The 26,083-nt window shown below is 39.6% G+C and overlaps 1 protein-coding gene across 1 annotated transcript in view; it reads right to left on the bottom strand.

Annotated features, from left to right (window-relative positions):
* Positions 1-16,590: 16,590 nt before the first annotated feature.
* camkmt (calmodulin-lysine N-methyltransferase) overlaps positions 16,591-26,083 on the bottom strand; it is a 106,728-nt gene continuing 97,235 nt past the window's right edge. The window contains exon 11 of the mRNA XM_085183598.1: positions 16,591-17,720. Within this exon, the coding sequence (XP_085039724.1) occupies positions 17,622-17,720 (99 nt within the window). The 3' untranslated portion in view covers positions 16,591-17,621. The remainder of the gene's footprint in view (positions 17,721-26,083) is intronic.

Genomic DNA, 26,083 nt, shown 5'->3' with positions numbered 1-26,083 from the left:
CAACTCCATTTACAGGTGTGAGAAAAGTGCAGTTTTCGAGAACAGGAGGAGGGCATCTGCATCTTATTGTTCTTCTGTATATATCATGTACAGTAGGGTGCTATGGAAAGAGCAGGATAAACTATACTGAAATGTCATAGCAATCAAATGACTGTCAAATGTGTAATTCGACAGCTGACTGGGTTGGTAGATGGTCCGATACATACTGTAGTGGATGGAAAGGTAGGATGTCATAGGGAGAAATACTGGGTAAATGCAGGTTCAGAGAGTAAATGACTCAGAAAAAGAACAGGGGCCACATGTAGATCGATCTGTGAAATATGCAATCAAGTAAATAAAACAGACTGAAAAAAAATGGCACAGATTGTACACTTCCCTATAGGCTGCAAGACAGATAAAAGGCCAAACAGTGGTACAGTGCAGATGGAAAGACAGGTTTGTGTCACAGAGAGCTGATGGACAGGTTTGACTGACAGGCAGACAGACAGGTCTGTGGCAGCCCAGTCAGTCCCATTATGGCGCAGGGGTGTTCCCTCTACAGTTGAAGCTGTCACTCCTCTATCGCTCAAATGACAAGCCACTCTTGCCGGGGACGCGCTGCAACGGGCTGAGAAAGCATGTCATCTTTTTCTTTTCTTCCCCCTCTCGGCGATGTCTCGCTCGATAAAGGAGCAGCCAGAAGAACAATAGGAACGACGGACTAGAAAAGGACAGAGAAAGACAGAGAGATGGGGGAGAGGGCGAGCGGGAGAGAGCGAGATGGGGCGTTTTGACATCTGAATTACATTTCTATCGCCTCAGACATGAGAGAAGAATGGAGGAAAAAAGAAAGATGGGAGGAGGGTGGGAGGTGGGACGGCAAACCATCACTTAGATGTTTATTTTAACTTCACTGTATTTGGCTGGCATCTAAAAAACTCAAACCTCGGTGCATGTGACATGAGCTCTTTGAATAAGGCTGCAGGGAAAGAGCTCACAGAAAAGTGATATTCGTGTTATTTGACAAGTGTAACAAATGTAGGGGGAATTTGTGTTGGAAGCTGTTTTTCAAGAATCACTAACTTCTGGAGTTTCTCACATTGCGGTCTGCAAATACCACACATGAGGCCTGACAAAGGGACACTGCAATCTGACAAAGATGACAGCAGACTCTAAAGACTGTCGCTCAAAGACGACTGAGAAGAGATAACTGACACCACCTGCATGTACAGCGAGATTTTTCCTTTTATGAGTGCCACTTAGGAGGCCACTTTTTGTATCACAAAAATGTTTCTTCTTCATATCAAGTACTACATTAACGTCAGCTGTGGTTCATGCGGTGCAAGAGAACAACAAAAGCCAAGGGGGTAAAGAATAAGCCTTCATCTATTCACTAATTTGGAAGATCCCCCCCCTCTTTTCTCCATCTTATTATCCCATTACAAGCTTTTCCCTCATACTTTTAACTTGTCACCCATGTATACTTGTGTGTGGAGGAAAGAGTGTTGTTGTGCACATGTAAATGTGTGTGTCTGTGTGTGTGTGTGTGTGACACCCAGCCCTCTATAACCTCATTAGAATCTTTCAGGTCCCGCTGTGCGCCCATCCACACACACTCACACTGCTTTGATTTCTCAAAGTCTAAAGATGTCAATCACCTGCCTCCCCAAGTCAGAGCAGGGGAATTCATACACACAGGCACACATGAATGCCCGTGCACACCCCTGAGCATGCATATACACATGCATAAACTATCCATCAACGTCCTCCTCCCACTCCCCTCCATCTCTATCTTGCTCTCCCTCGTCACTCCCCCTCAGCCATTCCACTATTTGAGAGTAATTTCATGTGCCAGCGTGGTGCATAATACACTTTTAATGGACAACTAATTCTCTGCCATTACTTCGTCAACATGATTACGGGATCTGCCGCTCGCAATCCTGAGGAGTTGGGCCCAGGCTTTTTAAATATACACAAGACATTAATGTGTCTCTATTCAGCTTTACATCAGGGGATGTCAGCCATTTACATAATGCTGCCATTGAGGTCTGTGACAGCCTCTCTCTCTCTCTCTCACTGCCTCGTTTACTCTCTCTCTTGCCCTAGCTCTATTTTCCGACATGATTTCTTTCCACAAAGGGCCTCAGAGCACTGCCTTTTCCCTTCTGCCGCTCTCTCTCTCTACGATTCTATGAATGCTTGCACTTTCCGCCAATGTCATGGAATAGAGGGTAGAGAGATGGAGTGAGAATGAGAGCAAGAGAGAGTGAGAGAGAGGGGAGTAGGGATTAGGAGAGGTAGGTTTTTCTAAAGGGCTGTGAATGGGGAAAGTTGCCTTTCCATCACCTGTACAAAGACAGGATATCAGAGGATAAAAAGGGATGAGTGTATAATTTGACCACTTAAACGGCTAGTTCATTAGGCCTGTCAGGATAGCACTTCTCTGCCTGTCAGGAGGCATGGCAGATATGCAAATCTGTTCTCTGTAGAAGACATTCTGCTTTTGGTTTCTGTTTTTTAGGGATAATACACAGCACAAACGGCTATGCAATAATACAAGTAAACCCAACTAAATCCGAATTTTTGCGGAGGTATGGTTTGTTTTGTGGCTTTTTAAAAGATGACAATCAAGGTTGTGTATACATTATCTATCCATCCATCCATCTGCCTTTTGAGCCAGCCAAATATACATATATAAAGGTTACTGTTCTATCCAATCTATACTATACAAATCTATGCAAATTCATTAAAAAAAAAAACGGAAATTTTTTTTATTTTGCAAAATTCTACTGAAGGTTATTAATAATACATTGCATTTGCATACAATCACAATGGCCCGGTGACATAGGAAGCATATTCTGTTTGCTGGCAGGAAGTTCAGGGAGCGTTTGAAGTTGGACAGTGAACATAATAAAAACCTTTATCCGGTTTAGGAAGATTTGGGTACCTTTTGGCCTCGGGACACAACCTTGCGTGCAGTGTTTGTACAGTGAGGTTTCCAGCTAAATCAAAGCCACCAAGGTTGTTATTGTCTCCGCAGGGACATTTCCTATTGAGCTGTGTTTGATGAATGAGAGCAGGCCACTATTGGCCACTGGGGCCAAATATAGGAAGTTGTCTTTTATGTTGTCAGACGCCATTTTGTCAGGTCGCGGCTGGTTTATGAGTCTCTCAGGAGCAATGGGACTTTAACAGACGTTTATTACTGTATGGTGTCCACAGATCTAAACTGAGGGCAGCAAGTGTTTGACTAAGGCTTTGTAAGTGTTCAAGAAGAATGCATGCTGTCCTCAATAGATTTAATAGATTTATGATGATTAATTTCTTTATGCATATAATAAATCAATTCAATCTTTTATCTTTGTTTAATTTTAACAAAACGTGGTATAGTGAAGCTGAATAAAATAAAAACTAGACAACAACTAAAAAATACATTACTTTTAAATGCATATAGGTTACGAAGCTTTGCATTTAAAAAAAATACTAAGTTAGATGCCATTATTAACCGAAGTATCATATAACTTGTTTTCCGGCGTGTACAATGCATACTTGACATGAACAAGCAAGCTCTTTGACCAAAAGTGATAAAACCGTATGAGAATGTTGGAGGTAGCGATGTAGTCTGAGCCGTAATTGCCTCTAATGGAAAGACATATAATAGCAAGAGAGTAGGAAGGCCATATACCAGCTAAAGAGTGAGAGTACTCTTCTTTAGAAAATGGATGAAAAAGCCTTAGCAAAAGACTGTGTGCGTGTGTTTGTGTATGTGTACTGTTGAGCTTGCTGCATTGTCTACCATAAGGTGGGTTACGTGCGTGTCCAGATGTCCAAAGATTTGTGTGTTTGTGTGTATGTGTGCGCATGAACGTGTGTGGTATTAAGCCTGGTCTGGTCTGTAATTTGTCACTACTGCCACCATTAAAAGGCTGTTCTGCACTCACTATGGAACCATGCACACACTTGTAGTAGGACAAAAAAGGAGAAAACATAAGGACAAAGGACAAAGAAGGCTAAGTCTATACCTGCAGCTCTGTAGGGCTACACTTCATTCTGATTTGAATTAGGTGAAAACATCCTGATATTTACCAGATTCATAGTGGTCACCCTAGTCACTGTTTTTGTTAGCACGCTAAATGCGCATATATTAAAACATTGGTTTGTACAATTTGTTCTTTTGCAGTTTTTGGACTTTCCATGATAATACAACTCATCCTCATCTTGAGGGGAATTCATCCAATAGTGTCGAGACGTGTAGTTTTTTTGTTTTTTAAACCTAAGAATATTCAACAAATTTGGCTACTAGATAAAAAGTCAGGTGATAATGGAAGTGTGAGCAACCATTTATTCAGTTCTGATCAGGACCGACATCCTGATTGAGGCTGGCTAAGGTGACGATAACAGCCCCTTTATCTCTGCTCTGTATACATCTCGAGTTCAGTAAACAGGTTAAATAAATTAGTGGTTGAGATCCATCTTAAAGTGTGAAAACTGAAGGCGAATCTTTGGGCCCTCAACTATAAAGGTAAAGCTTCTGAAGAACGAGACCTTTGCCTGAAAAAGTGACAATTACAGCACTTTTCAGCGGCACCCGCGTGAAATACTAATTGGTGAAATTCTGATATCAAAATTCCTCCTCTCAAAATGAATTTTACAGTGTGATTGCTCATATAATATTGTTTTGACTTCCAAAGCTCAGCATCGGCATCTCAGGTTTTAGATAGTGACAGGTAAAAACACATGCTATATATGATAACAGACATTTCAATGAATAGCTGAACAGTGCCATTAGAGAGGTGAGGGGTGTAAAGCTATGCAAATCACAGAGCAATAGAAAGATGATATTGCTATTACCAGGTGTTGACACATGAGATTGCATTTACATTTTCATCCAATGGAAACCTAAACACAGACTGTTGTTTGTGAGAGTTAGCCACAAGTCGTGAATACCAAAACAGTAATCAGTATGTAGAATAACTTTGGGAAATTGCATTGTAAAACATGAAAACTCCAACATCTTACTCTTTCTCATCACTTTTTGTTTCTCTTTTCATTCCTTCTCAAGCCTTTTGCTTCTGACGCTCATCCTTCACTTCCTCCCGCTTTTTACCCAACCCACTCTCAGTCTCTGGAGCTTGAATAGGTTGTCGGCAAGAGACTTCTCTGTGTTTGTGTTTCGTGTTGTCAATGGCAATGGCGTTATCAATTAGTGCAGCAGTGGGAGCCCAATTAACAGCATCAAACAGCTAATTAATAGAGCAGTGTGAGTTAGCAGCACACAACAGAAAGCTGCATGACTCTAAGCTAGCGAAGCCATGTTATAACATGAGTACGCTGCAGGGGACGCGGGGCTATACAGTAACACTCGTGTGCACAGACACACTTTCTACACATGTGGTCACAGATGTTTCAAAACAGTTACTATATATACCTATAAAAATACGAGTAGAGGTGGATAAACATGGCCATTTACCCAACACCCAGCAAACACAAAACAGTAATAGATTGCTGATGTTTATGCATAAATACTCAGAGACGTGGAAACCTACCAATTAATATCATAATATCATTAAGTTATTAGAGACGCAAGTATGTTAAACAGTATAAAAAGCATAATATTAAACTGCATAGCTATAGATAATGTTACTTTGAGGCTCAGTTAACTGAAATCAGCTTCTTAGTGATAAGTTGTCTGAACATACAGTATTACACAGACAATTAGAGACACATGATGGAAATAAGACTGCAAACACAATCTTTTACTGCAACTCTTTTGAAGTATTACTACATTGTTAGCCGTGATTTAAATAGCTGTTCTAGCTAACATAGTACTGGGTTCTCCAGTCACTACTATATATCATACTGTTGTCTGCTGAATCCAGACAACAAGTCGACGATTAAAGAGGGACCACTCATTGAGTTCATTTTTGTTACTAAAGTAAAAACAAAATGTGAAATAAAAACTGATACATGTTCAATTAAATGTCAGTTCAACTCTAAAAAGGTTATCTATCAAGAATAATAATAATGAAGTGATGTAAATGTAGCTCCTCTGATCAACATGTCAGGCACAACAATGAAACGATCTGCCTGCTATTGGCTCATGCCTCCGAAACAGCTCTGATACGAGTACGAACACATCTGGGGGTGACTCATGAGGCCTGACTCCGGGATGCTGGATGAAGTACATTTGGGTACCATAGAAATGTGACCCCCAAAGATAAAAACTGTTGTACATCACAGATGTATTGGGAATTTTAAAGGTAGTTGGTTCAAAGGTCTGTTCCTCAAACTGTTTCTGAGCAGTTTTTGCAATGTGTCTGCGTTAGTGAGGCCACTGTCCTCAGGGAATTCTCTTCCCATTGAGTAGATGTTATGCTCGGTCTGCAACAGTTTTTAGATGGCATGTGTAAAAGCAACATCCATGTATCTGATTACTATATTGCCAAATAAACAATTGGATTAGTGGTGTTTTTAATCGATATGTGAAAAGCTTATATCCAGTCCCAGCTGATTCAGAAAAGCTGAAGAGGTCTACGTCTGCATCATTTCTCCAAAGACATAAGTGGGTAAATGTTGGCACTGTTGTTTCCTATCAAGGCTCACTGGCAGGCACAGCAAAGCTGCATGGGAATCAGGCCAGCAACTGCAACAAGTAAAGTGCTCAGTTTTTGTCTCAGCAGCTGGGCACTTGTTTCAATCAGCTGGCACCAAAGGGCACAAACTGCTCTACAGGCAAATGGCAGTATTACATGGCTTAGATCCTGGTGAGACTGGGCTTAATACTAAGTTAACAGTTGCACAGGTAATCATAGATGCAATATGACACATGCATGTACACAAAGCAAGACAATAAAATGCATAAAAAGAGGAACATAATATATGTATATACACATGCAGGGCAACAGTAAGCTGACTCCTCTGAATTTTGCCAATATTTTGGGGGGTTCCAATATTTTTAGTACATACTTAGCTCAATCCATTGAAGCCAATAACAAAGAGAGAACTTGAGGCTAGTAGTCTCTTGACAGATGACAGTGTGCCAGGGCCACAGGCTAGACTCAAGCTGAAACAGAGGATTCTCCCTCTGCAGGATAAACCCAGGCCATAACAATGACACTTAGAGTCTAAACTCATTGGCTGGAGAAGTGGCTGCACTTATAGTGTTTCAGGGACAAGAGCACAGACACATACACAAACACACTCTTTTTTCACAAACATTTATAGGCAGGACTGCACTGGAATTTATAAGATAAGAACTTTGACAGGGACCACCTACCCTACTTTTATTTTATTCTTTATTACCTAAAGAGCAAAATTCAGCATTTGAGAAATGCTCATCCTCTCTCTGTTTCTCTCTCTCACTGACACACACACACACACACACACACACACGTACACACACACACACACACACACACACACACACATTCTCTCAATCACTCACAGGAGGTTGTGGTTATGGCTTAGGGAACACTCCAGCTCTATTCAATCAAACAGAGTACTAGGACTGAATCAGCTAAAGGTTAATTGCACCAATGTCCTTGTGCACATATGGACGGGAAATGCGTGTGTGTGTTTGTAAGAGTGTATCTGTTGAAACCCTTACCCAATTGCCGTATTGAAGCAAAATGCCTTTTTGTCGCAGAAGGATTAGTGTAGAAATAATCTATGTACATTTCCCCCTAAGGAGGCAGACAAGAGGGCTACTGGAGTATTTACCTCCCCCAAACAGAATGACCAGAAAATTGTTTGGAACAGGTGCATGCCACCCTGACTGTGGGAAAAGTGACTGATTAAACTGCGGTTTTGCATTCTGTCAAATGCTTAATCTAATTTTCTGTTTACTGATTCATGGTATGGAAGAGAATCACAATTGTTTTTTTCTTCTCCACATCATCTTTTCCTGAGATTCCCAATTATTACCTCATCGTCTTAAAATTGCGCAAATGGGTATGCTTTCATGTGTGCAAGGAAAATTCAAATAAAACTAGTAAAGGAAGCAGCATTTAAACCTAATTCAGAGTTAATAGTGATGTCTTTTAGAGAATACATGTTTACAATTAGGTTATTTTAAGCTATATTAAGTTTTTCAAAGTAGATTTGTCAGACTGCATGTAGCTACAAAAAAAGGATGATTTTAAGGATGATCTATCTGTATGGGGCAAAAGTGTAACAGCAATTTTGCTGTTATGGCCAGGATATGCCCTCATACCTGGGGCTTCTAACAATGATTATATCTGTGTGGTTGAATTGGACCTTCGTTTTAAGCTGAATTTTGCAGTGCTGGTTTGTGAGGTGGGGGGCCTAAGAGTCAATGGCAGAGTGCCGGGCTGCGGCCTCATTGACCTTCAAAGCAGAGACGAGGGCCCTCTCCATCCCGCCAGCACCACTTGTGGCAGGAAGAGAGGCTCGTTGACTGGCCCCTAATGGCCCCATGGCCCACGGGAACATGGGTCGGCAGGTTAGAACCGTTTCCCTGGCGACCACAGGCACATAGGCCAAAGAGGATAGGTGGGTGGGCAAGAGAGAGGGGGAGAAAAAAATGATGGATAGATGGAAACAACAAGGTGAAGAGGCTGACTGTCAGATGACTATGCTGGATGATTTAAAGACAGTATGACAGGTGGATAGCTTGGTGACATTCATATTAAAACTGGGGGGGAAAGTCACTGAAATTAAACTTAATCACTTAAAAATTCCACAACTTATTTGTGTTTTGAGAACCACAGCCAGGTGAGGAAAGAAAATGCACAATGCAATCCTAAACACAATGACTCCGTTTTGCTATTACTCCCTAGAAGGTAAAGCTATATAAAAGAAGGACATAGAATAGCAACACCAACCAACTTGGTTTGGCAAGTCAAGTTTTGAAATGTTGATTTTAGCATTTTGGCCACTGCAATCCTACTTTTTGGAGCTGAGAGGGGCCATATTAATTCTGCAATGGTGCAGTGGCTACACGTAGTTCTCTCTGGGTACTCCAGCTTCCTGGCTGGGGAGATGAGGGGAAAAAAGTGTTGAGAGCACACCACAGTATGCATGTATTGCATGTATGGTTATTTGTGGGTGCTAATCTATAGCGCTTTAAGTGGTCAGTAACACAAGAAAAGCCAGTTCATTAGGTTAAATAAAAGCGCAACTTATAGTTGTCATTAAGGAGAAAGACTGGAAGCATTTTCTTTAAACCAGGCTGTAAACATGTTTATGCTTGCTGTAAAGTTGGGCATTTTACTAAAGGTGTTTAGTCAAGGAGCATTTAAATAAACTACACTTTTTTGCTCTTTAAAATACAATATATGCATTTACGGCTAAAATATAATCTAGCAGTGACCCACCTTCTCTGGAAGTCAGTTGTGGTCCAGTGTTCAACACAGGAAATTGGCCTTTTGTTTTGTTTTTACAATATTAATTAAGTGTAAATTATACTGTTTTTGATCAAATATACAAAACTATATTGTTGTGTGAGAGTAAAACACTTTTTTCATATAACTCTTACTTCTCGAATAATACAGCTGGATTCCTCACTGAATAGCCATTAAATGCTAAGATTTACATGCTCACTGACAAAGCTGTTTTTCCACAGACGTACTGTGGCCTCGCTGATTAAATGAGTGATGAAGTCACAGACAGACAATAGCTCAGACAGAAGCTGCCTTTATGCAAAGAGGCAGGTGTTAATTCAGCATGGCTCCTACGGTGGCTAATGTCGGCCCTCTCCCATTAAAAGTAGGGTAAACACTGCCACAAGAGACTGTCAACATTTATAGGAAGGACTCTCAATCAACACAAACCACTCGTGCCGTCTTATACATTCTGCAGCCTGTTTTCTGCTTTCCGTCTAAGTGTATCCCACTTCCGCCCAGCCTGACCTAATCAGCGATAAGTCGAGTGCTTTCGTCAACAGTGCAGCCCACTCAATTAGCAGTCCATTGCTATAAGCTCATGTGTAAGCATCACTGTACTGTGTGAAATTGAATGTGTGTGTATGCATCGCCAGTCTCTGGACTGACCTCAGCTCCCTCAAGTCAGTCAGATAATAAGTCAGTCAGTGAACTTAGCCTCCTGCATGTCCAGATGGAGAGGTTTAATGGGTATTAAAGATGGAAAGCCTGAACAGGTAACTGAGGATAACAACAAGCCGCCTACCGAGCCAGACAAACCTTCTAAAGAACAAATGGGAATTGCACTTACACTTAATGTTGCGTGTATACTTGTGTTAAACGCTTCATGAAGCAGCAAAACTTGTTTTGTTTTTTGTTTAAATGATGCACACAAAACCACACATGCACATCCTATTCCACTCTGCTCCAGGTGACTACATTAATACCACAGAATTCCACCTCCACATGCTTCTCAGTTCCTTCTCCTGTAATGAAAAACATTATTGTCGTCAAGGCCAGCATCAGGTGTGTGTACAGGGCTGTAAAAGTGTGTTTCTGTGCACTTGTGAGAGGTGGGGAAGCTCCCACTCAGCCACGTCAACTCATACTCGATGGCTTTCTAAATTAAAAAAAAAAATAATGCTCTCAGGGACTTTGCTGCATTCCACTTCATGAGCACAAACAAACGGACCAAAAAGCCATTCTGGAGGGAGGAGTGGGAGGCTGTGAGGGTGGGTAGGGGCGCAAGCAGAAAAAGACCCTTAAAAAACAGTGAGAGGCAAAGAGGAGAGAGTGAGGATAGGAAGCAGGAAGGCAAGCAGACAAAGCTGAAAAACCAAAGTGACTCCACTACCGATAATGAGTGGATCATTTAAAAAGCCCTCCTTAAATTGCCTTGAGGAGGAGGAGAGAGGGAAAAGGCTTTAAAGGTTTTGAGAGATTTTGGCCGATGGACAGAGTGGTGAGGTGGGGGTGGGGGTGGTTGGTGTGTGTGTGTGTGTGTGTGTGTGTGTGGTGGTGGTGGGGGGGGTACAAAAGTGAGCAGTGGTCTTGTAAACATCTTGGGTTGTGAAACTCACACACTGTACACTCTCTCATACAGGAGTGTAAGAGACTACCCCAACGGCAGCATCTGTATTTAAATACTTGAGCCAAATATCCTACGAGTGTTGCTTTCCAGCCTAAAATAAAGTCTAGCCAGTTATGACCTTTAAAATTTCAGGCAACTACAAACACTCCACGTCAGCCTATTTTAAATCAGTGATGAATTCAAGTTTATCCAGCGTGAAATTTTCAGTTCATTACAGGTCCACATGATGTCGAAATGGTAGATAGCTGTCAAGGTCAAAATTGTGTTAATTTTGAAAAAGTAAAAGTTTAGCTGACATCCTACATCACATGTGTTCTTTGTTCCCTTATTACAACATTTGGTTGGCTTATGACCAAACAGCCATAGAGTATCTACTGCAGGGGGATGGACTGGTATTATTTGACATTTCTAAATATATTAAACAACCACAAACACATATTTATTCTATTTATACACATTTACATCTATATACATTATTTTATAGTATCTAAGTATCTATAGTAATTATTTTTAATCACATAATATAACAAATACATTTTTGTAAAGAGTGGTTTTAGTGTATAAGACAAAACATGTAAATGTATTCTAGTGCATGTTCTGCAGGTCATGAATGAGAGGTTCCTTTAAATTGTTTTTTGCACTACTAATCCCCCCATAAACACAAAACAATGGAATGGAAATTGGGAGTGTTGTAAAATGAAGGTAAATTGAATAAAACACAAAGGCTGAACAAAACAGTCAATCCATTTATCCCAGATTAAATACATATTTTTGACCTTGTACTTAAAAAACAAAAATTAGTATGTTTTAAGAAATTTTGGGGAACTGTTCAGTAATTGGGGCACCGAAAACATCTTAGTGAAAATGGAAAAGTGGAAAAATGAATTGTAATGATACAGGGCTGCAGCATGTGTGGCATTCTGCAATGGCAACCAACCCAGGGCCCTAAAGATGCTAGCTAGTTTGAACAAAGCACATGAGACAAAAACACTGCACACACACACACATACATATATATATATATACATATATATATATATATACATATATATATATATACACATACATACATATATATATATATACACATACATACATATATATACATACATATATATACATACATATATATATATATATATATATATATATATATATACATACACATACATACACATACATACATATATATATATATATATATATATATACACACATATATATATATATATATATATATATATATATATATATATATGTGTATATATATATACATATATATATATATACATATATATATATATACGTATATATATATATGTGTATATATATACATATATATATATATATATGTATATATATATACACATATATATATATATGTATATATATATATATATATATATATATATATATATATATATACATAAATATGTGTATATATATATGTGTGTATATATGTGTATATCTATATCTATATATCTATCTATCTCTATATATATATATATATATATAGAGAGAGAGAGAGAGAGAGAGAGAGAGAGAGAGAGAGAGAGTTGAAGGCGGCTTAACGTACTTCATATAAAGTAGCCATTTCTAGTTTTGCCATTTTACTAAGAGTGGATTAAAAAACTGTTAATGTGTGATGTGAATTATTACCCATCTCTGCTGGGTAAAGCTTCACTGAGCTTTTAAGCATTTTTCGGCTCATTGTTTGGGTTAAATACCCTTCAAACTGCTTTAGTTTACTGAGGGTACAACCAAACTAATACATGTGTGAAATTGTGCTTAAAAATGACAATGTACGATATGGTGAGCATGTTTGTGCTCAGAGGGCAGGCTGCTTGCAAAAAAATAAATACAAAAAAATAAAAATAACTAAAAATAAAATGCATACTATGGATGAAAGACAGCGATTGGTTAAGCACTGGGAAAGGAGTACTCACAAGTAGGACGAAACAAAATTTAAATTATAAAATTTGTAATACCATCTTTAGCTACCATATTAAAACACAATCCCACAGTTTTTAAAGTAAAATTGGCTCAGAAGTCTCAATTTTAGGGCTCCAAGAGCAGTGGAATGGAGGTGTAAATGTAGCCCATAAAAATATTAGTGTGAAAGTACCTGAGGCAGATAAAACCCTTTGTATACTTCCTGGCCAGTACCAAACAAAAAAAATATTAGTGAGTGAAAACATGGGTAGCATAAGAGAGAGTTGCTAGAAACCAAAACAGAGGGAACAAGAGTGAATATCAGCCATCCACTGGTCACAAGATCATAAACACAGCTTCAAATGAATGCTCTCATTGCTCTTTGTTATTTAATGTCTAGGGAACAATATCTTCAAGCACATGCATTTTTAAAAGGATTATTTTAATGATATCGTTGATTCTAGGGAAAATAACAAGCATCAAAAACCCAAGAAAAAAACATCTCAGTGCTTTTGAGATAAAACATATGCAACATATATACTAAGGAGCATGGACTGCTTTAAGTCTCTTGAAGATGTTTGACCTCTCATCCGAGAAGCTTCTTCATTTCTTCAGTTCTTCAATTCAGAGCCTTATCAGATGAGAGGGGAAATGTCTTCAACAAACTTAAAGTCACAGTCCAGTCACTTTTCTTTCCAAGCTCCTCAGATTACTATGACCCAGATGACTGAGAACCTACACAGACATACAACATAAAGAACCATGCAAACAGAAAAAACACAGAAAGCTATAAATCAAAGTGGTTAAAATTTTCTGGAGACAATGTGTGCTGAACTCTTGATGGCTACAAGACTCCTTTGCATGAAGGGTGCTCAATAAAATGTTTGAATGCATTCATTGTTAATGACAATTTTGTTTCCTGTCATCATTCACCCTTTAAGTCCTTGCTCTCTTTCCTTTGCTCTTTCTGTCCCCTTCTTCCTCCTCCCTGTGCTCGCATTTCTCCCCTCTCTTCTTTTCCTTCCCTCTCCATCTTGACACAGTGCACTGAGCCTAATCGTGGATAATTGGGTGGGAGGGGCAGTGGGCCGGCCCTGCCTTTGTGTGCAAAGGGCAAGTGGTCAAGTTAATGGGGCCCTTGTGTCGAGCTGGGAGCACTCTGTCGCGCTCTTTTTCTCTGTTCGATCACTCACTTGGCCGGTCAATCTCAGTCTCTCAGTCAACTTCCCTTTTCTTTCAAGGCCGAAGCTTTTCCCTGCTGTTTCGATCTAGTTTCACCTCATTTCCAGCTGTTTCACTCTGCCTTTGCTCCCTGCCATTCAGCGTATCTTGTCCCATTTCTTGTTTTCCTCCTCCTCCTCTGCCTTTTTGTCTTTTTCCAGCCTTTGCCTTTCCCTCTCTGCTGCTGTCTGTAGTGTCTTTCTATCTCTCCTCTCCGCCTCTCCAGCAGAATGTTGGGGAGGAGAGAACAGACCTCTTTAAAATATCAAAAGACAGATCAGGAGGCCTCGCTGGTTGCCCCCCTTTCTACAAACTCTCCCCCCCTTCTTCTGACAGATAAACAGAAGAGTGAGCCTGCAGGATTAGCTGCTGTGTACTCCCTTCCCTCCCTCCTTTATCCCTCTCTCTTTTCTTCCTGTGGAGGGGAAGACTGTTGACTGGTCTTGATATGTGTGCATGTGTGTGAGCGCATATGTGTGTGTTACCTTGTCTGCAGCCAGCTTAGCCTGCAGGAGGCCATTGTGTTTCAAACACAGTCCACAGATGATCTGGGCCCGGAGAAAACTAAGTACATTTGTGAACATTTAAGTCTAAATTTCAATAGTGAGACACAAATTTTCTATAGTGACCATTTATTCAGGAAAAATAACAAATATATCCCATCTAATAAAATCTATCTAAGAAGGATAAACTGTGTTTTTGTAATTGTTTTCTTGGTTTTTGTTGCATTGACATTTTAAAAGTAAGTTTGTTTTGTATATGGATAAAGCAGCACTGGAAGCATTTAATACATGATATACTGGTACAGCATATTTTTTTAAATTGACAAATTAAAGAAAAAGTCAGCATTTTTGAAGCAAATGTGTTTATCTTTATTTGTCCACAAAAAAAGAAAAGAAAAAAAACACCCACTCATAAAATTACACCGAAGCAGAAGGAAAATACTGAATGGAGAAACTCACTACATAAGGCCATGTCCACATACATAAAAGTCATTAACTTTTCATTGATATATCTGACATTTTATCTGAATATTATGCAATCAAAAAAATTAATTATAAAAACTCTTAAAGTTATTCTTTCACACCATTAACATGAGGCACTGTACAGCAAACCACATCTCAATTTTATTCAAACTGTGTTTTTTATTGTATTTCTATTTCTGGTGGCTGAAAAAAGACATGTAGAAAAAGATCAATGGAAAAAACGAAAACCAACCTTACGCTCTCACAAAGTACTGTGGACATGGCCTGCAAATTAACATTTTTTAAGGATTTCCCCATATTTTCGATATTAAGCAGCAAAATCAGAATAATGCCACCTGTCAGCAGTTTCTTGAATGTCTGTTGTCACAGTGAGAAGTGGTAAGTCTAAGCATTAGTATCATAAATACAGAACTGACGGTGTGTTCATGTTTGAAGGCGTCACAGGAGAATATTTTGCCAGTAACACAGGCAATAATTTGGAAAGAAGCAGCACAGTAGCACAGAGGCCACAGTAAACAGTGATGCCTAATACCGAACTGGTAGCACTGGTGATGTCACACAGACAGTGATGAAAACACTATATTCAGTATCAGCTGTGAGGAAATTTATGTTATCCTACATATATCTGACATACACAGAAAATCTGCATTACAGAAAAAAGATAACATTACTAAATAACCTTTCAAATCTTCGCACTGGAAACAGTTTTGAATAATTGAAACCCCCCAAAAACACTAATAAACTGGCATTCTCTACCAGCGAATTCTTTTTTAATATGAACAATGTAAACACTGGCGACCAGGAGATTCTGCATAGCTTCTTGGCTGCTGTATAAGGTAATGAATCACAGTGACTTATGGAAACCCCCCCCCCCCCCCCGCAGTGTTAGGTACAGCTTTAGATTTGAGTGACCCACTGGCACTTGCTGTTTTGTTGTGACGATAGCAGAAACAGGAAACAGGTGAATGCATGAGAAAAGACCTGAGTAGGGCAGCTGGGAAAAAATGCAGTAAGCAGCAGAAGTAAAAGCAATTATCGTATTATTATCGTATTGATTTTGAGGGATGATTCCACAAAGTTTTTTTTAATTTAAAATCATCATCATTAAAATCACTGAGCTGTGCGTTCCTGTTCTCGTATTCTAGTCACATGAATACTAAAAAATATATTTTTAGGTATTCTGTATTTGTGGCACAGGGAAGGAAAGAAAAGAAACAAACCCTTTTCTCATTCATGAAATGGTAAAATATTTTTGTTGCACGCAAGAAAATCTTAATTAACAAATAGGCCTACTGTTTAATAAAAGCAATGCGCTCAATATATCATAGGCGTTTACATACAGCCATGTCACACTGAGAGATCTAAGCTGCTCCTGGCTGGCAGGACTTTAGATCAAGGTGCTGCAGTCACAGAGCATGGTGAACATGCCAGTTAGTAACAGCAGCAGATTGTCATTACTTAGTGGAAATTGAGGGATAATTAATAAATCTACTTCACAAAAAATACTAATATAATTTATTGATTCCACAGTTTCAGGGTCACTTGTCAATAAATGCAAATGGTGATGTCATTATTTGTGTATGTATTTCTTCTCTCTTTAGATACACACACATGTCCTGAAGGTTCAAACCAGTAGCTGTTATGTTTCATATCTTTGCACTGTCAGTAACTGTTTTGAGTGCAGCCAGCTGAAAATATGCAGCTGAGGATGACAAGTAAGTCTGATTAATAATTTCATCAACAGCATTTTGATTTTTTTTTTAAAACAAAATACCAGTCAAGCAGAAGTTTCAGGTACTCAGAACAAATGTCTGTCGTACAGTTAAAACACAGATTATATCATCAACAGAGCTTTGAAAATGCAATTTTGTTGTATCAAATCCAATCTGTAGCTCGTTAGTCTGAACGTGCATATGCAAATGCAATGTAGAAAATAAATTCTTAATATTGACCTCTGACTGGGATGAATGAGTTGCATTTAAAGACATTAAAACAGGAAAGAGAGGAAGCTGTGAGCAGCCTGTAACAGTTAATTAAGTAGAGCAGGCCTCCATGCTGAGGCCAGAAACACAGTGGCATGGATTAATGCTGACTAAGTTTAATCGGGGCAACTGACTGAACAACTGCCACCTGTATCAGGAACGATGGAGAAAATGTCAGTGCAACTGACTGACTGAATAGCTGGTTAACTGACTAAGCAACTATCTGCCTCAACAGCTATGATGATGACAGGTTAATAGCAGTGAAGGTCACTAAAGGTCTGACACAGTACTCAAAGGTTACCTGGCTGGCCAGATGACAGTTTGGCAATGTGATCCACTTTCTTGGATGAAAGATTAAGAAAAGGGATGAGCAACAGGCTGACTAGAGCTTAGATATTTGGTCAATTACAAGAATGGCAGGCCACCTGGATAAAGGGATGGCTGGTGAGAGACTTATTTTTGATGGACAGTAGCTTTTTGATGCTAAATTAAAATATCTAGCAAGTAATACAAAGGAACTGTATACTGTTAAAGGCTCACTTGTTCTGTATTACTGAGTGGGGCTGACAGGTTGAGGTCCTTTGGTCAATGTGATTAGGTGAGGATAGTGGATATTCTCATCATATACTTCTTTTCCCTCCCTCAGCATCTGAAAAACACAAAACATAGAAAACGATAAATAAACAGGCCAAAAACCTTACAGAAATTCTTATTAGATATTCATTCAGGATTCTGTTTCATTTCTGACACCAATGTGTTAAAGAAAAGAAAAGAAAAGACTGACTATATTAATTAAATGTATACATAAATTCAAATACTGAACATTTTATATGAGACACATACACGGAAAGTTAACAGGAAATAAAAACACCTTAAAAACACCTATATGCATTACATTCGGCAGTTTATTAGATATAACTTGCTACAAATAATAATAACAATAATAATAACAACAACATCACAAAGGCGCTGTACTAGATTGAGATCAGATGAACTCATTGACATATTGAAAAAACAGTTTGCATTGATATGATCTTTATGATTTGCAAGCAGCCATCAGAAGATGTGCACACTGCGGTCATAAAAAGATACATGGTCTGTGGCATTTAAATGATGCTCAGTTGGGGCCCAAGGTGTCTCAAGAAACAAAATCACCAGCCTGAACTGTTTCTACAAACCATGCTTTCATATTGTTTAGGCCAAATTGTCCTACCGTCCAAACCAGGCAATATTTTTCCAAACTTCTAATTTTTAAATTTGCTGTATTCGTAAATGTTAGCCTTGGTTCCCTGTTCATAGCTGACAGGAGGGGCACCTGGTATGGTCTTCTGCTGCTGTAGCCCATCTGCCTCAAGCTGTGTGTTTTGAGATGCTCTTCTGCATACCTTGGTTGTAACGAGTGGTTATTTGAGTTGCTGTTATTTTTCTATAAGCTTGAAGCAGACTGCCCTTTCACCTTTGACACCTCACATTAAGAAGACATTTTCGCTCAGAGAAAAGCCCACAGGATATTTTTTCTTTTGTGAGTGATTCTCTGTAAACCCTACAGACTGTTGTGTGGAAAATCCCCATACTCAGACCAGCCCATGTGGTAAAAACAACCATGTCATATTCAAAGTAATTGAAATAACATGTTTTCTTCAATCTGCTAATATTCAGGAGTTGGTGATTTGTGCATAAAGGATAATCTATCTATTAACTGACAAACTGTTCCTACTCCAATATGAATACCCCCTACACATACATACACTGTCTCACACACACAGCCTTGTGGGGTTCCCCCCTGGTGCCCACTCAGTGCCCTTTTAAGCAGACTTGGCAGTTTGTGCATGCACCAGCTAATCAGCTCACTTAGTGTCTGGCCAAATGATCAGAGGCTTATGAAAGTGAGTTTAGTGGGTCTGCTCATGTGAGAGTGTTTGACTGTCTATGTGTGCGTCTGTCTGTGTGTACAGGGTGAGAACAGGATAGTCGAGAACTGTGTGAAAAGGACTCTTCATAACAAGCAAAAACTGAGACTGACCTCAGATTAGTTCCCGTCAGTTGCAAGCAAGTGCTCTGAAAGTAACCCAAGCCTACTTACATCGCAAACTCAAATACAGATTATGTGCTGTTCTTACAACAAATTAAGCTATTTTGCAGCACTCGTGAAAAACATGATCCTGTGGTTTGGGGGAGGGGGGGGGGTAATTCAATTTTTCCAACATTGAAAAATCACATTTGAAACCTAAAAAAATATCATTAATTTGACCCAATGTCATGAAGCCATGAGGTTGTTTTATTCATGACATTTTGCCTTATTGTGTGATAGTGATAGAAAGAGTCAGGAGGAAGGCATAGCAAGGACGATATTCAACCAACATTGCAGTGGTTTTCTCCATATCACAATTGTAAATCCATATTTTTTTTTAAAAAAACAATGTCTAAAAGAGATTTTTTTGACTTCTGCTCTGAAGAAGGGTGATGTGAAATCTGAGTCCCTACAGGCCATCTGATTTAGTCATCTGATTTTAGACTGACACAATAACCTACCAGCTTTCAGCTGCTATATGCTGCAACCTCACCAACAATACAGTATGTTTAAGGCTAAAATATGTGCAACCACACATTCCTTGTACCTTTTTGACTTGTACCTTTTGTTTTTTTCCCTCTTATATCTCATCACAGAAAAAGTGTTCAGTGCTGATTCATTGGCCTTTGTTAGACGTCCATGTCAGCTGTACAGAGGAATATAATTTGACAAAGAGGTGCTCTTGTATATATCCTGCAGGAGACGTTGGTGTCACTTTAATGGCTTCTTTGGCACACCTCTCTCATCACACGTCATTCCCGCACCTTGACTTATAAAATATGCAATGCTAACTCGACATCATCTCTTCTCGTGCTTCTTTTTCCTTTTTGTTGAAGATGAACAATCGGCTCCAGCCTGCCCCCCACTCTCTCCTTTGGTCCCTCCCATCTCTCCCTCCCCTTATATGTGTTATCTTCCTGTAGCCATCCCTCCAGGCACCGGCCCGTAGTTCAACCTGTGACCCTTGAAGAGAGAGAGTCAGTGGGAAAGAGGGTGGCAGAGAGACCGAAAGCAGACGACCCAGGGGGTGGTTGGGCGTGGATGGGCAGCTGCCTGCCCCCTCTACTAAGCCTGCTATGGGGACTACAACCAGCATTCACATTCAAATTCTACCAGGCAGAAGGAAAAGGGAAGCGATAGATTGCGGGATGGAGGGATAGAGAGGGAAGGATGGAGGGATCGAGAAGAAGGAGGAGGGGGGGGGGCTTAACACGGTGAGGGCTGAGAGCTCGCAGAGGTGAAAAGTTTAACAAGCAAAGCTGTTCCTCCTGATCGCAGGCCGCCTAATCAGCTTCATGGGTGGCTGGCTAAATCGGCTCTCAACTCGACCCCCCACCCCACCTTCCCTGAAATCTTTTTTTTCTTTATTATTTTCTTTCCAAGGTGCAAGTCATTTATTTTATTGCCACTTTCGGCCCCGCTTCTGCCTCCCTCTTCTTTTTCCCCCCTTTATTCTTGCCCTGCTTGTGCAGACCAAAAAACAGTGAACAAGGTGGAACAAGAGGAAGGAGGGGGCTCTGAGACAAGGGAGGCTGGGATGAACCGGATGTCTGGGGTCTCTCTCAGCAGGATTAGGAAACAGAGAATGAGGGATTGGGTGGATGGAGAGATGAGTTGAAGAAGGGATAGAAGGACAGGCTTGAATAAATAGAGAAGTGGGTCGTGATGTAGGAAATGGGAAGATAGAGGGGAACAGAGGGAGGGAGACCGGAGAAGGGTGAAGGAAGATATGTCGGAGATGGGGGTGGGGTGGGGGGGTTAAGTCAGGCAGCTGAGGGGGGGAGAGAGGAGGAAGAGAAAAACAGAGGCCCCGAAAAAGGAGGTAGGGAAGAGAGTGCAAGTCCACGGACACAGTGGGGATACTATTTATGCATGTGAGGGAGACAGGGGATGTACACATATGCACACACCCTCTCTCTTTCTGTGTGTGTGTGTGTGTGTGTGTGTGTACGAGAGAAATTAAAATTCATGACTCTCTCTTCACAACCATTTGAGTAACAAGATTAAGATGGCGGGTTAGAAAATAGTGCTGGCATTATCAGTCTGCTTGCAGTCCCTCCAGCTGCTTGCCTCTCTATTCCACAACAGTGGGGATAAGAGGATAACGCAGCTAGCCCTGTCTGCCTGTCCTAGCACACGCCTTACATTTTAACACATACACATGCACACAAACACACACAGATCTTAAGAAACACTACCAATGCACAACGGGCCTGCCTGCCTGCTTGCCTGCCTGCTGTCAGCAGTCCCTTGAGTGTGTTTGTGTCAGAGGGTGAAAGTGTGTGCATGTTTGGGAAACTGCAGAGTAGCGAGCTGGGGGTCTGGAGAAGGTTTGTAAAGAATTGCTAAAAAACCCACCCTGCTCTTTCTCTTCACACAAACACATGCAAAGCAAACATTACAACTGGCAGTATATTCCAAACAAAATCTGACAAGTGCCGAACCTGGCACAGAGAGGAAGAACAGAATATTCATAGCTACTGGGAGTACACGCTTAACAGCATCTGTGCCAGATGGAGAAGCTTATGACTCAACTCAAAGCACCAAAATGATAGAAATATAATTAGGAATTATACTTACATTATGTTACTGTCTTAAAACTGTTTGGTTTCAGTAAGTTTGGACTTTGACTTTAGTGTGCTGCCAACTTGTCATTTACTTAAATCTCTGTCCAAATTTCGACTAATACCTAATATTAATACACATTTTTCCCATCAGATTTATAAAGCCAATGAAGAAAGAAAGAACAAAATGATATGCAAGAAATGGTCAGGCAATTACTACTTGAAGTCTAGACATCAACAAATGCTGCATTTCCTTCCCTGAGATGCTGTGCTAGGCCTTTACTAGACCTTCAGTTGTTTACATGTCTTTCATGCCTTCAGTTTTGTCTTTAGTAACTGAAGAGCATACTCTATTAGGCTGATATACTTTCGAATTCACCCTGCTACTTCTATCAACAGTCACATCATCCCTAAAAACTGCTAATCTGATTCCATTGCCATCCATACATGCCCATGCCATTACATTGCCTCCAGCATGGTTGAGAGATCATGTTTGTATGGTTTCAATAATGAATTGTTTCTTTCTCCATACTTTTCTCTCTTTAATGGTTCTGATACAATTTAATCTTGGTTTCATCTGTTTAAGGACTCTTTTCAGAAAGGAAGGATGTTAGATGTATTCTAAACCTTCTTGTTCTTGAGTGTAACCAGCAGTTTGCACTTTGCTGTAAACTCCCAGTAAAGGCGTCGTGAAGGCATCTCTTAAATGTAGACCCTGATAAATATATTCCTACGTCCTCAAGACTGTTATTATCTTGGTTAGATGTTTTCAAGTTGTTTTTATAAACCAAGGAAATAATTCTGTCTTCATGAATGTTTATTCATTTATTTATTTATTTATTTATTTATTTTGAGCTTAATGATGCGCTCTCCCACTTGCACTGTCATCTCTTCAGTCTCATATTTAAAATATAGTAGAAAGTTATTTTAAAAATGTCAATGCTTTCAATCAATATGCTTAATTAGATATTATGTCTGCTTCATGTGAATAGGCCTCACCTGGCCATAAAACTGTCTGTCAGTCAATTGCCCAATTACTTTTGAGACTCTGAAGGAACTCTTTATAAGAATGGTTGAAAATGTTAAACAGGTAATACAAAATGCTAGTAAAGCCCGTGAAACTAAAGCTGAAAGTTTTTTGGGGTTTTTTTGTAAAAGCTGTGGTGGCACACTGACGCAAAAAAGTGTGTCTTTGTCCAACAAATGACCTAACTGCACCAGCTTGTGTGTTGGAAATGGCGAGGTGAAAATTGCATTCATTTTGTACTTCAAAATGAACAAAATAAGTATGTGAAGGTTTTTTTTTTCTTTTTTTATTATAGTTCCATTTTTATTATTTTCAGTATTACAATCATATTACATTTTTCTGCAAAACAGTTAAATAGAGCTACAAATTACTTGGTGGGGGAGACACTGGTATTGTAGCACCAGGCTTTTATCGTTAACTGATAAAAATGTGACAATGTCTCTTGGCCAAAAAATAAATATAAGGAGTAATGCAACAAATTACTTTCTACAGGAAGTAAATAAGTAATGTAATGCATTACTTTTGTAAAAGGTTATATGTAATATGTTACTTTCATGAAGCAGACTTCAGCACCAACTGTATATAGCCACATGCTTATTCTGGATAAAAAAAAAAAGATTTACAATACACTATGCAGTGAAAGAGTGTCCTTTAACGTCCCTCTGGTGGATATGTCTTTGAAAGAAACTGAAAGAAAATCTATACTGTGGTTCACTGTTAGCTGTGATATGCATTTTTCTTCTCTTCTAAACCAATCACTGAAAACAAATATAGCAGGAGTAATCTGTAGTGCAAATGAGTAGCAGCTGTTTATTCGTGTGTGTGTGTGTGTGTGTGTGTGTGTGTGTGTGTAGAGGTAGTTTGTGTTTCGCAGTGATATCATCATCATCGTGTGGAGCGTGTGTTTGTGTGTAATGTCTAGCCAATGTGCTGTCTGAGGGATGTCTGGTCTGTGTGGGATAGTGATATAGCTTGTTTCTTAGTGTGTGTGTGTGTGTGTGTGTGTGTGTGTGTGTGTGTGTGTGTGTGTGTGTGTGTGTGTGTGTGTGTGTGTGTGTGTGTGTGTGTGTGTGTGTGTCTAGAATGGTCAGTCAATCCACACAGGGGTTGTTCCGAGTGTTCATCAGAAGATAAGCAGGGGAGACTTAATCACCTTCAGATGTGAGGGGGGCACTTCAAGTTGCCCTGATATCCAAACACAGCACCTGACCCTGCTGTGTTTGTGTGCGTGTGTGACAGTGTACTAATGTATGCATATCACGTAGCAATAAGTGTGTATTTCAAGAGTGACCTGAATGTTCACACAGTCCTCTTGGATTCCAAAGAAAAGAGGAAAAAGCACATTTAAAAATGTTACTATTAACAGTGTGCACACACTGGTGTCTCAGAGACATACAAGAGCGAAAACAGGATGTCAACCACCTTGTGACTAGAAGGGGGGGAAAGGTGGTTGCGTTTTCTTATTTGCTGTCGGACACAATTGGTCAATGTGTGCAGAGGTTGCCTGAATGGAGGCAACGTGTCTTCAAATAACTGCGGCCCGACTCAGACTGACTGCAATCGCTCACAGACAGATTGGTTAATGTTCGCAAATAATTGCGGTCTACTTTATAAATGCACACAGATTGTCAACACCTTGTAATCAATCTGAGTTAGTCTGCACCGATTACAAATTGTCTGCAAGATCTCTCTGAAAGAGAGGACTCGACTCAGCTGGTTATATTTCTATATTAAAGTAGGGTTGCTGAGCACCTACATCATTGTGCAGTTAAATCACCTTTAATAAGCAACTAAATTACTATTTGTAGAGGCGGTTTCAAATCTATGAGAAGTGGAACAAGTCAAAAATGCAGCGAGCCATTTAAAATAGTGAACTGAATACCTGGCTAGTAGAGCCACGTGAAAACACAACAACTATATAAATGGCTCATGAGTGCTCCCCCATATTTGCAGTTTTTAAGCAATTTATTACAGTTAATCACCATAATATCACAAACTGACGGCATGTAATTACCAACTCGAGTCCTTTCGGTTGCAAACTAATTGCCTTCATGATGCATTAAAGTTGCTCTAAAGGCAGAAACTGGTTGTGAGTGGTCGCAGACCTGATACCTAGGCAACAAGACTCCAAGTTCTTTGCACATGATTGAAATTATTTTGGTCGCCAACCACTCTTTTCACTTTGAAATTTTCTTGACCAGTTGAGGTTTTATACAATAAAAAGGAATTTTATCTCTTTAAATTCTGCATTCGGTGTAAGACAACACCCACTGAAATCCCACCAAAGCTATTCATTTCTTCCTATATATCCCTTTTAATCCATCCCTCTCTCCCTGCTTGTTTCTTTCCCACTCGTCACTTTTTTACTATAATTTTGGTAATTTTTTTTTATAGCTTTAGCTATTCCCACTCCACCTGAGAGTAGAACCACCAGAACTATGCAAAATCATATTATACATTAATATCTATTTAAAAAAAAACATGCTTGCTAGTTCTAATTAGTTGTGTACAGTTTCAAGTTTTAAAGGCCACCAGCCAGTAACAGACACCAAATTTTAATTGGCTGGAGTGATGTGATCAAAGGTACAGTGGTGAACTTTACTTTCTCAGATGTGGATTGTGACATTATGCCATGTAATTGTAAAATGTTGAGTCAGTCCCTTCTCTAAATGAGTGCTTATCCTAAATGCGGTTTAAAAGGCTCCAGAGTCACTTAGACATCAAAATTAAAGTTAGTCAAGGACCAACAGCAAAGATCGAGACAGAGAAAAGGAGTGAAATATTCCGTGCTGAGGTTCAGGCCACTTTAACAGGCACTTTAATGGCCAGTCTGTCCAATTCTCCCACCAGCGTAGGTGAATGTGTGCGCACCAATTTAGCCCACTCCTCGCTGTCCTGTTCTTCTGTAGCTGTGTGTGTAATGGAGTTAACAGCTGGACACCACTTCTTTTAACACAGCCTACTCATGTCCTTTCTGTCGGCCCTTTTCTCTTTTTCACTCTCCTTTTCTCTCCTTCCCTTTCTCATTGTCACTGTGCCAAGTTAAAGCAGCTTGTTTTTGCTCTGGTGTGTCTCTAAACATCAAACAACAGGCTAATCTGCTGGTCTTTATTAAAGCTGAGAGCACATTACACAACCCGGATTGGTGGTGCTTTCTTTTTCGACTAGCAAAAGATTATGCACAATTTTGAGAGAGAAATGAAACAGTTTAACTCCGTTTTCTTTCAAGTTCATTTCAGTTCAATGAATTAACCAAATATATTTTTGCTCAGAATGAGAACTGCAGATTTTCTTTAGATAACTTCACAGATGTAATGACGATAGTAAGGCAAAGTCTTAAAAAACTGAAA

This window comes from Neolamprologus multifasciatus, chromosome 13, assembly GCF_963576455.1.
Source record: "Neolamprologus multifasciatus chromosome 13, fNeoMul1.2, whole genome shotgun sequence".
In the NCBI taxonomy this organism is placed as follows: Eukaryota; Metazoa; Chordata; class Actinopteri; order Cichliformes; family Cichlidae; genus Neolamprologus; species Neolamprologus multifasciatus.
The sequence above is the reverse complement of the archived record's forward strand: the minus strand, read 5'-3'. Positions and strand labels throughout refer to the sequence as shown.